General features: G+C 48.2%; 1 protein-coding gene across 1 annotated transcript in view; it reads left to right on the forward strand.

Moving 5' to 3' along the window:
* The window catches only part of TTLL12 (tubulin tyrosine ligase like 12), a 31,846-nt gene that overhangs the window by 10,055 nt on the left and 4,797 nt on the right, over positions 1–16,994 (forward strand). Inside the window, exons 4-11 of the mRNA XM_035137845.2 lie at positions 236–395; positions 1,035–1,168; positions 3,835–3,911; positions 6,087–6,203; positions 6,309–6,503; positions 7,612–7,723; positions 9,074–9,225; positions 9,328–9,409. Coding sequence (XP_034993736.1) covers positions 236–395; positions 1,035–1,168; positions 3,835–3,911; positions 6,087–6,203; positions 6,309–6,503; positions 7,612–7,723; positions 9,074–9,225; positions 9,328–9,409 — 1,029 coding nt within the window. The remainder of the gene's footprint in view (positions 1–235; positions 396–1,034; positions 1,169–3,834; positions 3,912–6,086; positions 6,204–6,308; positions 6,504–7,611; positions 7,724–9,073; positions 9,226–9,327; positions 9,410–16,994) is intronic.

The raw sequence follows: 16,994 nt of genomic DNA on the forward strand, positions 1-16,994 counted from the left end.
TGGAGAACTAGTTGGGTATCATCTGCTTATTAAAGACACCCCACCTCCAAACCTCTGAACAACCTCACTCAGCCTTTTGTGTAGATATAAATAACATGGGGCAATACCAGAGCCTGTGAGACCCCATAGCGTAACTGCCAAGGAGTCGAGCAGCAGTCCTGCAGAAACGCCCCCTGAAGTCAGATGTTACAATCATTTTTATAACACATGACCTGAGTTTGTTCTCCTTGTACAGACTGCAGAGGAGAAGGTCCCTGTGTGGTACATTATGGATGAATTTGGATCCCGAATCCAGCATTCAGATGAGCCCACTTTTGCAACAGCCCCCTTATTTTACATGAGGCAACAAATTGCTTATACGGTTCTCTGGCCCTTAAGGGACCTTGAGACCGGAGGTAAGTGTATCTGTATACTAGTTGTGCTATCTGGGTAAGTCAGTATTGTCTTTGCCTATAAGACTTCCTTGCAAGACGCTTCTGCGTTGTTTTTTAAGAGCAGAGGGTGAGGAACAGGAAGCGGTGTCTGTGCCGAATCCTGAGCTTCCCCACGGACCACTTATCGGTGCAGCTACCCACCTCTCAGTTTCCTAACATGACCATGACTTCAGGTGACCCAACTTCAAAGGAACTTCAAGCTGGGTTACAGAAGAAGATGCCTGCCAAAAATGGGACTCGTGAGCTCCACCTTGGCTGATTGGGAACTCCCTAGTGTAGTTGATGCCAGCAGGGTTTCCTATCAGTATTGATCAGTTGATGGGCAGTCATATCAAGCCTGGATTTCAGCAGGTGGCCATGACTTGGGGAAAGCAGTCCTGCAAGCCAAATCAAGCCTACATTGGCCCAGTGACTGTTTCAGAGGACAGGTGAATTAGTAGTCTGGGTTGTGTTGTGATTTTTTGTTTGTTTTAAATGTATGGAAATTTTCTGCAATTTTTAGTAATCTCTGTTTATGCATAGCTATTGCATATTCATATCGACGACACTGAGTTGATGCCAAGTGTACAAAAATACCTACAACTTTTCATTTTCTTACAGAGGAAGTGACCCGTGACTTTGCCTATGGGGAAACTGATCGCTTAATCAGGAGGTGTCGGCTGTTGCCATGGCTACCCAATGATGTTCTGGAGATCAACTCTTTTACTGCAGAGCCATCAGATGATCACTACCAGGTACAATTTTTATCTTTAACCGGATTGGTTTATTACAGATAACTACTGTAACTCGCTATCGGTGTCAACTATTTCTGCATTTACCTGTTATACACATAGAGTCCATTCCTACTCACCAGAAGTACTGTAAATTAAAATCCTGGGGACTAAGGCCGATCTCCTGACCATAGTTACATCGGCCATGAAGGGGGAGCAGGAAAAAACTTAAACACGTAGCTGAGATTCCAAAAAATTAGACCAGAGGCAATTGTACTTCATCCAGAAGAGCTTTTACTTGCTACTGAAGCCAAATGAGCATAATGGCCACAAATCCAGAACATAAGAAATCCAGTTGCAGCACTTAGGATAAAACTTACAAACTTAAAATAAGACTAAACTGTAACACTATAGCATACAGAAAACAGAACACTGAGAGAAAGAGTGAGACCCAGGCTCCTCCTGCCCTGACTATTCTAGTCGGCACGACCTTGACAAAAAGGATAACAAAACCAGTTTAAACCAGCTGTACTCGGCTTCCCAGCAGAAATAACCCAAACAGAAACCTCCTTCCTGTTTCTTTCACATAGGAAGGAAACTTTCTTTCACAAAGAAAAGAAACCTTCTAGAACCCTCTTGAACTAATCAGAATAGGAAAGATCTCTAGACATCAGATCAATACTTTCTGTACTAAGAAATGCAAACTGACATGTTAAGAGGTGGGGGGCTCACACGTCCACTTCTTCATGGACTTATACGTCACACAACATTATGCAGACGTGTGATTTGCTTACATCAGTTCTTAAATTTGTTTTAGATATTTTATTGACCTGTATTGTTTTTAGATCCCTTTTTATCTTTCAAATGTGTTTTTATTTTATTTTTAATGTGTGTGTGTTTTTAACTACAGAGGTGTTTGCCTTCTTGTCTCTTTTAAAAGGAAAGGCGGGTTGTAAATTTAATAAAGGAATAATAAATAAATTGCATCTCCACTGGTGCTAATCCAGTTGTGTACATTGTTGCGCCATACTCAGTCCAAACTACAGGAGGAGGAAGGGAGAAAGTTTGCAGAACACTAGTAGCAGATAAAAATAGGAATACTTGTGTCAGTTTACATTTTAAACTTTAGCAGAACAAAGAATAGCCTGGGAATGAGATAAATTTCTGGTTTTGAAGTGTTCTCAGTCCATGTCCTCCCAAGCACAGCTCCTGTGCCTGCCCTTGCGAGAGGCGGGCGGCGGCGGTGGGTCCAGGGGCGAGAAAGGGCTCCTTTCTCACTGCTCATCTCTCCGCCACTGCCCGCCTCACTCAAGTATAAGCTGAGGGGCTTTTTCAGCACAAAAAATGTGCTGAAAAAGTTGGCTTATACTCGTGTATCTGTGTATCTGAAGAAGTGTGCATGCACATGAAAGGTAAAGGGTAAAGGGACCCCTGACCATTAGGTCCAGTTGTGACCGACTCTGGGGTTGCGCGCTCATCTCGCATTATTGGCCAAGGGAGCCAGCATATAGCTTCCAGGTCATGTGGCCAGCATGACAAAGCCACTTCTGGCGAACCAGAGCAGCCCACGGAAACGCCGTTTACCTTCCCGCTGTAGCGGTACCTATTTATCTACTTGCATTTTGACGTGCTTTCGAACTGCTAGGTTGGCAGGAGCTGGGACCAAGCAACGGGAGCTCACCCCGTCCCAGGGATTCGAACCGCCGACCTTCTGATCAGCAAGCCCTAGGCTCAGTGGTTTAACCCACAGCACCACCTGGGTCCCTGCATGCACATGAAAGTTCATACCAAAATAAAAACTTAGTTGGTCTTTAAGGTGCTACTGAAGGAATTTTTTTTATTTATTTCGCGTATATATGGTGATTGTTATTTAATACTCAGCATTTAAATCACAAAATACTGGCATCCTTTCTCCCTAGGACTGGGGTGAGGCAACTGTGCCCCCCCTAGAGTGGTTGAGCTCCAACTTCCATCAGCCACAAACACAATTAAGAGTTGGGGATTACAGATGTTCAGTAACATCTGGAGAGAGCCACAGGTTCACCCCCCCTGTATTCCTGCCATAGAGGGTGCCTAGATTTATTATAATAAAAAATACAATACTAGGAAGAACATGGGGGGAAACAGCAAAACTCAGGTTACAAAAGTGGTTCCCAGGTAAGTATTTCAGCACAAAACTTATAGCAGTAACAACAAGGAGCTTGCTTCTGGTGTGAATTTTTGTTTAAAAAAAAATCATTGTCCATTTCTGGCCTATTTCATCTTTCTGTGATTCAGCTGGCTATACATGTCAAATAAGAAACTCCTTAAGAGTTCTAAAATATTTTTTTTTAATAGTGATGAAAATAACTTCTTTGAAGGGCTTCATGAAGTGCAGATTACTGCACACAAATCACTAAATAATCCCAGCAAAATTTATCTGACGGGTTTTTATACAGCTTGATAGAGTTGGAAGAGAGTGGATTGAGCGAGAGCGGAACTAGATGAACAAGGAATTTAACTGAGGCGTTATGTCAAAATAGATCTTTAATTGAGTTTTCTGACTTCTGCGCTTTGCTGCATTTCAGTAGGACTTACAAGTCAACACATATGTGGGATTGGCCTGCAAGTGTTCTTACCACGATTGATAACTGTTGTGTGTTCTATAGTATAAATTATCTTCCTAACACTGGTGCTGTTTTCTTTTTTAGGCCATCTTAAGTGAGAACAAGGAGACACTTCCCATTCCAATAAAGCTTCCTTTTTATGGCAAGAATAAAATCTTCAGGTACGTATTTCCAAATGGTGTGTTTTGCAATAAACATGTGACTTCTGTGGGTGGTTTTCCAACAGTGAAGGATTAGTTCCCTTTATTGTATACTGTAACATTTAGCACTGGATTCAAGTTCAATGCGATGCAGAAAAGAGAGGAATAATGTTGCTTTCAAATAATTGTAGTGAATGAGTTTGTGTAAAATTGTAAAGATTATAGGTTGTTAATGTGAATCTTCATGTCCAACCCTGGGGAGAAAAATAACAAGAAGGCAATGCATTTTAAAGAGAGGCTATATCAGTAAGGAATACTAGCAAGAGAACCATTTTAATTCTTGCAGTAAAAACAAAGGAGAAGATGAGTCATTGCAGAGAAAGGAAAACAAAGTTTGGTGTGTTTGTTCTGCAGGAGGTTTGCCAATGTTTTGCTTCCTAGTTAACTGAAAAATCGGCAACAATGAGAGAGCAGGTTTTTTTAATACACAATTATGGGTGTTTGCTGCTAGGTAGAAATATAGTATGTTTGGATAGTGGCCTAGCAAGCAGCTGTTGTAGCATGCCAAAAGGTCTGATTCCTTTATTTGGAAATCTGTATTCCCTATTGACAACTGTTAAGTGGTATGTGCTAGATTGAGTTAATGCAAATCCATCTCCTCTCCATCACACATTTTGAGGGGGAAGTGTGTTTGCCTATATACAGTACATGTGTGTTTTTGAAAGACTTGAGAACAGGGTTTTTAGGTTTTAATGGAAAGATTTTTATAGAGGCATGACTGTATTCTTCTAAATCAGGGGTCAGCAAACTTTTTCAGCAGGGGGCCGGTCCACTGTCCCTCAGACCTTGTGGGGGGGGCGGACCATATTTTGGAGGGGGGAAATGAATGAATTCCTATGCCCCACAAATAACCCAGAGATGCATTTTAAATAAAAGCACACATTCTCCTCATGTAAAAACACGCTGATTCCCGGACCGTCCGCAGGCCAGATTTAGAAGGTGATTGGGCCAGATCCAGCCCCCCTAGCCTTAGTTTGCCTACTCATGTTCTAAATAGACCAGAGACCTATTTGCATATTGCACTAAGTCATAATTTATTTTGAACAATGGCATTTTTTATTTTTATATACCACCCTTCATCAAGGGATCCCTGGCGCTTCACAAAATAAATTTCAAGATAAAACACAAGTGAATAATTAAACCAAAACAACAAAACCACCACCCCCACAGGTAAATTTGTGAACATGCTTCCCCCACCCCATGGTTTGTCATATTGTCCAAAGCTAAGTTTGTTTGCTTGCTTGCTTGCAACAAACCCCAAGAGGGGAAACAGAAATAGGCCATGGTTTCTTATCATGCTATAAGGAACACTTGGGGGACGGCACATTCATGATGAAGTCATGTTTAAAATAAACTATTGCTTAACGTGACATGCACACTAGTTTACTGTTTTGGCTAAGAGCAAGTAGAAAATCTAGTGAACTTTCCTTGTTTTGATGATGTGATATTTTGAGCAACGTGATCTCATGTTAAATTCCCAGTAACATATTTCTGCTACTCGATGAAGGTGGTACTTATATCTTACTGGGACCTCAATTCTTGGTTCCAAACTCAGTAATTCCAAAAGTGACTTTCAGGTTTATTTAAATAAGCACCTACCTTTTGGGTAAGCATTTTTGTGAACTGTATTATCTAGGTACAACTGGCAGGTGTTGTTGCTTTCATATTATGCTAGCACTTGCCCCCCCCCACTTTTTAAAATTGGTTTAACATCTTGCCTAATAAAGACTTCTGGGGAACACAAAAGCTTGCTCGCTCTTTTGTGACATTTTGGTTAGTCTTTTTATTCCTTACTGTGGGTTTTGCATCCAGGTCGGGTAATGGGGAATTTAGCAGTCGTGTTTGTGTGTATGGACGGATGTATCATGGATGTATGGTTGTATAGAGGGGTCACGAAGAATCGGACACGACTAAACAACAACAACAACAATGGATGTATACTGGTGATTTTTTTATTGCTGTTTTGAATTGATAGTTCTAGTTACAGGTAGGTAGCCATGTTGGTCTGGTAGTCGAAACAAAATAAAAAATTCCTTCCAGTAGCACCTTTGAGACCAACTATGTAAGTTTGAGACTCCCGCCTGAGATCTATTTTCATATATTTTCTTTCTCCCCCCCCCCTTTTTTTTTTACCAGAGTTTACACAGACCTCCAACAGGTCCTTCAGAATCTGACTCACCCCCGTTTTGAATTTACGGACTCTGAGCAAGAAGCTGACATTCTCTACAACTTCTCTCACTTCAAAGATTACAGGTTACACAGCTATTTCCCTGCAAGTAACAATTTTTCTTACCTGTTCAATATGCGTATATTCGGCTGTGCAGTTCTCTGTTTTTAAATGCACTCCTTCTCTTGTAGGAAACTGAGTGAGGAAAGGCCTCATGTGATGCTGAATCAGTTTCCTTGTGAGAACCTCTTGACCGTGAAGGATTGTCTGGCATCCATCTCACGGCGCATTGGGGGCTCAGAGGGCCCAAAATGGCTGCCCCGCACCTTTAATCTTCATACAGAATTACCACAGTTCATCAGTTACTTTAAGCAGCGTGAAAGGAGGTGAGTCCACTCGCTTCTTGCACAGAAATTACAATTTGCACCTGTAGTCAGTATCCCTAATTTTATGTGCCAAGCCTGATTCGTGCTGAGCCTAATTTTATGTGCGAAGATAAAGTAAATAGTGGCTGAAATAATTGGAAACTATAGTGGAATCCCACCCTCTTTGTCTGCTTTGGCTCTCTGGGTCACCCCTGTGGGAATCACATAACTGGGGGGCGAGGGAGAAGTGAGAGGTGAAGCGAAACCACCTCCACCCATTGATTTGCTCTGGCCTCATCTGTTGCTGGCAAGCAGAGGCTGACAGGTCCACTGTTAAAGTCATGTGGCACCGGGAAGGGAAAAGTGACCCCCTACCCCGAACGAAAGCTTTTATTACTTAGTTACTTCAGAGGGACAGTTTTAATTGGGGAGAACAACTTTTAATTGCTGGCGCTAAAAGTGGAGGAGTACCCAGTGAGTGTGGTGGCTGCCTTCTTCCTAACCATGATTGGTAGCCTTTATGTTTGCATTGTGATTAATACTTATTCGTTATCTCTGAAAACAAAACGAAAGATGCTAACCTGAGAAACACATAAATTTTGGCAATGTGTAGACCGGAGTGCCTGGCGTGCTCTGGTCCATGGGGTCACGAAGAGTCAGACACAACTAAACGACTAAACAACAATAACAACAACAGATATATCTCAAATTCATCTAACACAGGGAGAATTAAAACAGATGATAGTCTCAATTTAAACCAATATAATATAATCGTTGGGTGTAAAGAGGGCTGCCTAACTTGTGGTCCACACAGCCCACCTGCTATGCCTGTTGCCGAGCTTGATGAACCCATTTCCGTTGGGCATCTTTTATCCACTTGTGCTTTGTGCCTCTTCTGTTGGGCACTCTGCATCTCTTGATCGAAGAGGAAATGTGGAGGACTAAGCAGAACATGCATTTGTCTTGGTGAATCACAAGTTGTGCGTTCTTGCCTGGGAGTGTTTGCATTCAAACATGCAATGGACAAACGCCTGCTCTTTCCTTCCTTCCTTCCTTCCTTCCTTCCTTCCTTCCTTCCTTCCTTCCTTCCTTCCTTCCTTCCTTCCTTCCTTCCTTGGGCCCACTGTAGGGAAGAGGACAACCACTGGATATGCAAACCGTGGAACTTGGCCAGGAGCCTGGACACCCACATCACAAGGAGTCTTAGCAACATCATCAGGCAGAGAGAGAGCATCCCTAAGGTCAGAACAAAACAGGTCTTTGTAACGTGGCTTCTTATTCCCTGGAGCATCTCACTGTCATTTCCTTTTACATTTAAAAAGGTTCTCGTATGTCTTCGCTGCGACGTGATCTTCGTTGTTCATGTTAAACTTGCATACAAATGTTTATCAATGGTCATTGCATTACAACATTTGAAGTGTTTTTTCCAGTGACTCCTTTCAGTCCATGTCTCTGTACATTTTTGACAGTAATAAACATTGGATAATTGCCACTTTATGCCTTGGCTACCACACTGTTTTGCAGAGAAGTAAATGCCACTTGGGTATTAACGTCAAGAAGTGTATTGCTCCTTCTTCCTAGACTGGCTATTAAGTTTCCAGCATTAAATAAATTTTTCATGCACACCTTTTTCAACTCTAGTATCCAAGTATTTAATACCCTTTTGTAGTCCAAGGCAATCAGGTAATCTTGCATCAAATTGTTTTCATAATTTCTGGTGATACTTGGTGATATGTTGGGTTTGTTCCTTAGAATCATAAGTTCTTTTTAAGCGCAGTGCAGAAAATCACTTTTGAGTCAAAACTACATTAAATCCGAGTATAGAATCACAGAATCATAGAGTTGAAAGGGGCCCCCGGGACCATACAGTCCCCCCCCCCTGCAGTGAAGGAATCACAGCTGAAGAAGAATCCATGAGAGATGGCCACCCAACCTCTGCTTAAAAACCTCCAAGGAAGGAGAGTACACAAGCTCTCGTGGGAATCTGTTCCACTGTTGAACAGCTCTTGCTGTCAGAAAGTTCTTCTTGATCTTTAGTCACAATCTCCTTTCTTGTAACTTGAAGCCATTGGTTTGAGTCCTACCCTCCGAAGCAGGAGAAAACAAGCATTCTCCGTCTTCCATATGACACCCCTTTAGATATTTGAAGGTGGCTATTATATCTCATTTCAGTCTCCTCTTTTCTAGGCTAAACATACCCATTTCCCTCAACTCTTCCTCATAAGGCTTGGGTTTCCAGATGCTTTGCTTGCTTTGATAAAAAAGCAGGACAACAGCTTAAAGGAAAACAAAGCTGAATAAAGGAAAGCACGTTCTTTTTTATTTATAAGCCATCTATGCCTGAGAAGAGGCAAATCCACATTTGGCAGGTTCATTGTGAGGTTCGGAGATTTGCTACTCTCACTGTTGTGTGTGCAGCACCTTCACTTTGCTTTTTGTAGTTAATCCCACAATTTTTCTTAATCGTGTTACTGTTTTTTACACAAATTGTAATTATAAGCTGCTTTGAGGGGCCAGAAGGCGAGGTACAAATATTTGAAGTACAAAGTTGAAATTGTCTGATCTTAGGTTTCTTATTCTTCTGTTTCCAGGTGGTATCCAAGTACATTGAGAACCCAGTGTTGTTCTTTCTTGAAGATGTGGGATTAGTTAAATTTGACATCCGTTACATTGTGTTGTTGCGATCAGTTAAGCCACTCCGGCTGTATGTTTATGATGTGTTTTGGCTACGGTTCTCAAACAGGTAAGAAGGCAGCTTCTACCACACATTGAGAAAGGCTGGACTCGTGGAATTGCTGAATTTCATGGAGTGAATGTTGTATTTCATTCATTTTTTCCTATTCAGAGCATTTTCACTTGATGACTTGGATGATTATGAGAAACATTTTACGGTCATGAACTATGCTTCTGGAGTCTCGTTAAAACAGGTGAGTAAATTATACAGGAAAAGGAGAGCTTGGTGGACCAGATGGTGTGATGGGTTGAAATGTGGCCCACCTGCCCCTGACTCCCTTTAGCCCAGTGGCTTTGCTTTGCTACATGGTTGTTTGACACCCTGGGCTTATTGGGGAATTAAGGGTGGGATAGAATTGTAATAAACAACAAATTACAGTCGTACCTTGGATCCCGAACACCTTGGTACTCGTCCGTTTTGGCTCCCGAACGCCGTAACCCCGGAAGTGAGTATTCCGGTTTATGAATGTTCATTGGAAGCCGAACGTCTGATGTGGCTTCTGATTCCATGCAGGAAGCTCCTGCAGCCAATCGAAAGCCGTGCCTTGGTTGTCAAATGTTTTCGGATGTCGAGCAGACTTCTGGAACAGTTTCCGTTCAACAACCAAGGTGTGACTGTAATGATAAATCTGAAGCCACCTTCTGCAACAACCCTATCTGTCACAGTGGCCGGAGTGGACTACTTCAGAGTAACGACGCTACGCAGCTCTGCATTTTATTCTTTTATTGGTGCTGCGTATTTACAGTGCTCAAGTCATTGCTATTTACACGGAGCGATGTTGTCAGTCGGTTTCAGAACCTCCTAATGGCTTTTGGCGCGTCTTTCTCCAACACAAAAGCTTTGGCAGACCCATCCTCTTGCCCCTCCTCTTCCTGCGTAATTCTGGAGTTGGAGGGATGGGTCTTCCCCCCTTGCTTGCCCCTTCCTGTCCCACCTGGGACCCTGGCTCCTCTACCTTGCCTGAGCCTCGGACACGACTTCCTGCTTCCCCACTGGAATCGGAACTCTCCCTGCTTTCCCCTTTGCTCGGGGACGGGCTTGAACTCAGGAGGGGAGGGACTTCGCGATATCCCCTGTCCCTCACATCCACCCCCCTCCCAAGCTCTCCTTCACCCCTCCCCAGGCCCCCCCCATGTGTCGGTGACGACTGGAAGCCTAAGAACTCAGTGCTCTCCGAGCCCGTTGGTGTGAATACCTCCCCCCAGTCCTGCGAGCCCCCCCCTTCCGCCTGGGCGGACGGGAATCCCAAAAAGTCCGTGGCGTCAGAGCTGGTGGGGTTAAAAACGTTCTGCCAATCTGCTCCTTCCTCTGACTGGGTGGATCTCGGTGACACCCATACCTCATCCTCTGGTTCCTCAAACTCCGCTTCCCAGCGCCATGGTGAGCTGCTCTCCCGTGCCTCCTCCTCCTCCCCCTCCCTTTCCATGTGCCAGGGCTTGGGTCTGTGGGGAAAGAGGGCGTGAAATTCTTCCACCAAGAATTCCTCCTGTATCTGAGTGGCTGGGACCCATTCATTCTGGGACGGTGGAGCATCCTCCCATGCCATGAGGTACTCCAGTCCCCCCACCCCCCACCTTGAATCCAGGATGGCCGTGGCCTCATTGAGTTGCTCCCTGCCTTCCCTCTCCCCCCCTCCCTCGGGGGTTTGTTCGCTGTCTCGGAGCCTGCTGCTTTCCCTGTACGGCGACAGCAGCGATCTATGAAACACTGGATGCACCCTCATGTCCTCTGGCAGTGCCAGCCTGTATGCCACCGGGTTTACCTGTTGCGTGACCGTGAAGGGGCCTAGCCTTTTGGGTGCCAGCTTTTTGCACCTCCCTCTGGTGGGAAGGCCCTCCGAGGACAACCACACCTTGTCCCCCACCCTGATGACCTCCCCTTGTCGCCTGTGGCGATCTGCCCCCTTTTTGTACGCTTCCTTGGCCCTCTCCAAGTGTTCTCTGAGCTGCTGGTGCACCGTCTCCAGTTCCTCTGCCCAATCCTCAGCCTGTGGGCCCTCCTCCTCCTCCTCCTCCCTCTCCCTCTCTGGGAAAGATCTGAGGTCGCGCCCGTAATTGGCCTTAAAGGGCGACACCCCTGTGGAGACGTGCACTGCATTGTTGTAGGCAAATTCTGCTAGTGGCAAGCGATCCACCCAGTCCGTTTGCCGCTGGCTGACGTAGCATCTCAGGTACTGCTGCAGAATGGCGTTGACCCTCTCCGCTTGTCCGTTGGTCTGCGGGTGTCTAGCCGTCGACAAGCTGACCTCCACCTGCAGGAGGTTCATGAGCCGCCGCCAGAACCTGGAAACAAATTGGCGGCCACGATCCGAAATAACCCTTAAAGGTAATCCATGCAGTCTGAAAATGTGATCAACAAACAGTTTGGCTGTCTCTTCTGCCGAGACTGCCCTGGCACACGGTATAAAGTGACACATTTTGGACATAAGGTCCACCACCACCAACACTGCAGTCTTACCCCTGGACGAAGGCAGATCTGTGATGAAGTCCATGGACACCACTTCCCACGGCCTGTGTGGTGTGGCTAAGGGCTCCAGCAACCCTGGTGGCGCTGCTCTGACCACCTTCGCCCGCTGGCAGGTGGTACAGCCCCTTACATAGTCTCGAACATCTTCCCGCACCCCTGGCCACCAGAAGTGTCTCATGACTAGGTGAGCGGTTTTGTCCCTTCCAAAATGCCCCGCTGTAGGGTTGTCGTGCATCTGCTTGAGGACCGTACGTCGAATCTGGGTGGTGGGTAGGTACAGCGCACCCTTGTAGAAAAGCAGCCCTCTGCGTTCTGCAAAGTCTTTTGCCTGCTCCCTCCCCCCTCTCAGTTCTCTGAAGATGCGGGTGGCAAATTCATCCGCTGCCGTCAGTGCTGTGAGTTCTGCCTCGCTCACCACAGCTGCTCCGCAGGACCATGCCGACGGGGGGAAAATGTGCCTTGGGGCTGGTGGCGCCTCCTCCTCCATGTACTCTGGCTTGCGGGAGAGGGCATCCGCCCTGACATTCTGCTCCCCCGGGATGTAGTGGATGGAGAAGTTGAAGTTCGAGAAGAACTCTGCCCACCGTATCTGCCGCTGGTTGAGCACCCTGGCAGTTCTCCAGAACTCCAGGTTCTTGTGGTCTGTGCACACCTGGATGGGGTGCTTCGCGCCCACCAGGAAGTGTCGCCAGTGCTGGAACGCAGCGTAGATCGCAAGAAGTTCCCTATCAAACACTGTGTAGTTGCGTTCAGGCTGTGTCAGCTTCCTGGAGAAGAAGGCACAGGGTCTCCACTCCCTGTTGGCGTCCAGTTGCAACAAAATTGCGCCCACAGCTTTTTCAGAAGCATCTGTCTCAATGCGTAGGGGCGCGTCCTGCACCACATGGAACAGGTTTTGGTCTGAGGCGAACACTCTCTTGAGGCTTTCGAACGCTGCTTGCGCCTCTGGTGTCCACTTGAACTTCTGCTTGCCTCTCAGGCAGTCCGTGATGGGAGCCGTAACGCGAGAGAAGTTCTTGATGAACCTCCTGTAGAAGTTAGCGAAGCCTAGTAGGCGTTGGGCATCTTTGCGCGTCCTGGGGCTGTGCCAGTCCAGGATGGCCTGCACCTTGTCCTTGTCCATCGCCAGCCCCTTGTCTGACAGCTTGTAGCCCAGGAAGTCCACCTCTTTGGTGTGAAACTTGCACTTCTCCAGCTTCACATACAGGTGGTTCTCCTTCAGGCGTTGCAACACCTCTCTGACATCTTTCACATGCTGCACTGGGTCATTCGAGTAGATAAGGATGTCATCTAGGAAGACCAAGCATTTCCTGAAGAGGAGGGACCCCAGGACGTGGTGCATGAAGGCCTGGAAGCATGCTGAGCCCCCTTGCAAACCGAAGGGCATCACCAGATATTCAAAAGAGCCCAGAGGCGTGAACATCGTGGTTTTCCATTCATCTCCTTCCCGGATCCTGATCAAGTTGTACGCCCCCCTTAGGTCCAGCTTGGTGAAAATCTTGCCCCTGCGTGCCGCTGTCAGGAGATCATCCACTCTGGGCATGGGGAAAGCCACGGGCTCTGTCACCGAATTCAGCCGTCTAAAGTCCACCACAAGACGGCGCTGTTGCGTGTCTTTCTTGTCCACCCAGAAGACCGGGCTGCCCCCTGCTGCCTTGCTTTCCCTTATGAACCCCCGCTTGAGGTTCTTGTCGATGAAAGCGCGCAGATCCTCCAGCTCCTGGTCTGACATGGCGTACAGCTTGGCTGGGGGTATCGTCGCCCCTGGCACCAGGTTGATCTGGCAGTCAAAAGGCCTGTGCGGGGGTAGGTGGTCGGACTCCGCTTCGCTGAAGACCTCCTGCAGGTCCCAGTACTGCTTGGGTATTGCCTCACCCCCTTTGATATGCATGGTGGCCACCGTGGCTATCGGAGGCCCCTCCCCTGGTTGGTGCTGCATGCAATGTTCCAGACAAAAGTCTGACCCAAACGTGATGCACCTCTGGTGCCAACTGATGGAGGGGTCGTGGCGCGCCAGCCAGCTCATGCCCAAGACGATGGGGGGGTCTGAGATGGTGGTGACGTTGAACGCCAGTGTCTCTGAGTGCCTTCCCACCGTCATTCTCATGGGGGGGGTTTGATGTGTGATGGCCCCTCCCAGCAGCTCCCTGCCGTCAATGGTTGCTACGTGCAGAGGAAAATCCAACTGCAAAAGCTGGATTTGGTGCTCTTCTGCAAAGCTTCTCGAGAAGAAGTTGGCGGACGCCCCACTGTCAATTAAGGCGAGGACCGTCAGGGGATAGCCATTTGGGAGCGTTAGCGTCACTTCTAGAACCACTCCTGCTCTGGGAGGGGTGGGCTGGCTCTGCACCTCTCTGTGCGGGTGGGCGGGCTGGGGCTGTTGTCTGCTGACTGTGCCTGGCTGCTGCCCCTTGTCTCCTGCAGCCAGGCTTTCCCGTTTCCCTGCTGTGGTGCTGCGTCAGTGGGGGAGGGCACCACCGTTCCCGCCTTTCCTTGCCACTCCCTGCGATGTGGGCAGTCTCTGACGAGATGCTGGGGTGAGTTGCAGAGAAAGCAATTCCCGCCCCTTCCCTCCTTGCGTCTTGGCGCCGCTGGGGTTTGAAAAGCCCGCGCGCGCGCGCTATCAATCTGCATGGGCTCCTGGTCCTGGCTGGCTCCAGGCGTGGCCTGAAAGGGTTGTTGAGGGAGTGGCTTCTCCTGCGACCGTGGGAACCAAGCCCGCTTTGCGCGCGTCGCTTGCTTGTCGTTCCACCGGGATTCCTGCCTCACCCCCACCGCCAGAGCTGCTTTGCTCAGCTGATCCATAGTACTGGGCTTTGGACCTCTCGAGAGTTCATCCTTCACCTCCTCGCTCAAACCCAAGTAAAACGCAGCTTGCATGGGAGGCGAATCCAAAACCCACCCCAGTCTGTGCACCAGCATGGTGAATTTCGCCCAATATGCGCGAACTGTCATATTTCCTTGGCGTAAATTATGCAGTTCCTCCTTAGTCTGGTCCAAATGACTATCGGACGAATACATCGTCCTCAAACCTTCTAGAAATTGTTGGACATTTTTCATGCAAGGATTCTTGGTTGCGATTAATGGTCTTAGCCACTCCCTGGCTGCTCCGGTGAGATGTTCCACAATAAACGCTACTCTGTGCTCATCATCGGGGAACTCATTCTGGTGCAGCTCAAGAGCATACACGATCTCAGTCTCAAAGCCCTGAAACTCCTTCGGGTCTCCATTGAACTTGCTTACAAGGGTCCCTGCTCTCCTTCCTGGCAGCACTTGGACTTGGGGAGCCCCTCCCGCCTTGTTTTTCTCTGCATCCAGCTTGTTTTGGAGGTCTACCGCCACCGCCCTTAAATGCTGCTCTTTTTCCTGGAGCTCTCTCACCTGTTCCGCAAGTTGTAGCCGGTCGTCCTGGACCTTCTTAGTCTCCTCTTTAGCTGCCTTCAATTCTCCCTGCGCCTGCAGCGACAGCTGTTGCAGTTCTAGCTGGGCTTGCTCAGCGATCTGCCGCCACTTCTCCGCCTCGGACACGCTCATCCCGGCAACTCCGAAGTAGCCCAAAAATGATTAGGAGGTTGCTGTCACAGTGGCCGGAGTGGACTACTTCAGAGTAACGACGCTACGCAGCTCTGCATTTTATTCTTTTATTGGTGCTGCGTATTTACAGTGCTCAAGTCATTGCTATTTACACGGAGCGATGTTGTCAGTCGGTTTCAGAACCTCCTAATGGCTTTTGGCGCGTCTTTCTCCAACACAAAAGCTTTGGCAGACCCATCCTCTTGCCCCTCCTCTTCCTGCGTAATTCTGGAGTTGGAGGGATGGGTCTTCCCCCCTTGCTTGCCCCTTCCTGTCCCACCTGGGACCCTGGCTCCTCTACCTTGCCTGAGCCTCGGACACGACTTCCTGCTTCCCCACTGGAATCGGAACTCTCCCTGCTTTCCCCTTTGCTCGGGGACGGGCTTGAACTCAGGAGGGGAGGGACTTCGCGATATCCCCTGTCCCTCACACTATCAAAGCTAACTAAACACATATGAATTGGGGGGGGGGGCGGCACTTGGAAACTCCCATATGCTGCCTGGAACAAACGCAGTATTATAAATGCAATACCCCCACCACCGCAACTGCACCCATGATGCAGCGGTGAGGGTGCAGGTGAAGCCGTGGCGAGGCTGGTAGTGGCACAATGACAGGACAAGTCTGGCACCTGAGGCAAATCACTTTGCCCTGCTATATGTAAGCAGCAGCCTTGCTTATTACCTACTAGTGTAATTCAGCCCGTTGAATAAACGGGCACTAGAACATCCCGGGGTTCGGAGAAGCGCTTGCGCAGCGCTTCTCCGAACCCCGGGACCTGTCCTTGTTGTCGGCGGCTGGGGGACAGGAACGAAGGAGGAGAAAGCAGCCCTTTCTCCTCCTTCCTTCCTCTCCCCCAGCCGCCGATAGGAAGGAGACATCCCGGGGTTCGGAGAAGCACTTGCGCAGCGCTTCTCCAAACCCCGGAACCTGTCCTTGCTGGACGCACACACGCTCTCTCTCCCCCCCCCCCGCCGCCAACGCTCAGTCCGGCTGGGAGCAGCGGTTGGCGGCCGCAGGGAAACGGTAGGTGGGGGGGTGGGGAGAGCGTGTGTGTGCGTGCAGTCTCTTCGTCCAGTCCCTGTGTCCGTGGGGCACATGCGCAGTAGCGCGGACACAGGGACACAGGGAATGTGGACGCAGAGGCACTTGCACTTTATTATATAGGATTTAATGGAGCCTTATGTGAGCCAGTGTTGCTTATTTCCAGGGAAGGGATTTCCAAATCCAATCAGCCCCAGTTGACAAGAGTGATGAGCATTGTGGCTCTATTGTTGGAGTGCAGGCTCCCCATTTCTGGAGTTCACCCTCAGCCTTCTGAGGCTGACAGTTTCCCTTGGAGACTTAAGTTTTATGGGCTAGCACTGTGGTCTAAACCACTGAGCCTAGGGCTTGCTGATTGGAAGGTCAGCTGTTCGAATCCGCGACGGGATGAGCGCCCGTTGCTCGGTCCCAGCTCCTGCCAACCTAGCAGTTCGAAAGCACGTCAAAGTGCAAGTAGATAAATAGGTACCACTCTGGCAGGAAGGTAAACGCCATTTCCGTGTGCTGCTCTGGTTCGCCAGAAGTAGCTTAGTCATGTTGGCCACATGACCTGGAAGTTATACTCCAGCTCCCTCTGCTAGTAAAGCGAGATGAGCGCTAGAACCCCAGAGTCATCCACGACTGGACTTAACAGACAGGGGTCCCTTTACCTTTACCTTTTTATGACAAGTCTTCAGAATGGACTGTGGGAGGGGAGA

The sequence above is a fragment of the Zootoca vivipara genome, chromosome 5, assembly GCF_963506605.1.
Source record: "Zootoca vivipara chromosome 5, rZooViv1.1, whole genome shotgun sequence".
Lineage (NCBI taxonomy): Eukaryota > Metazoa > Chordata > Lepidosauria > Squamata > Lacertidae > Zootoca > Zootoca vivipara.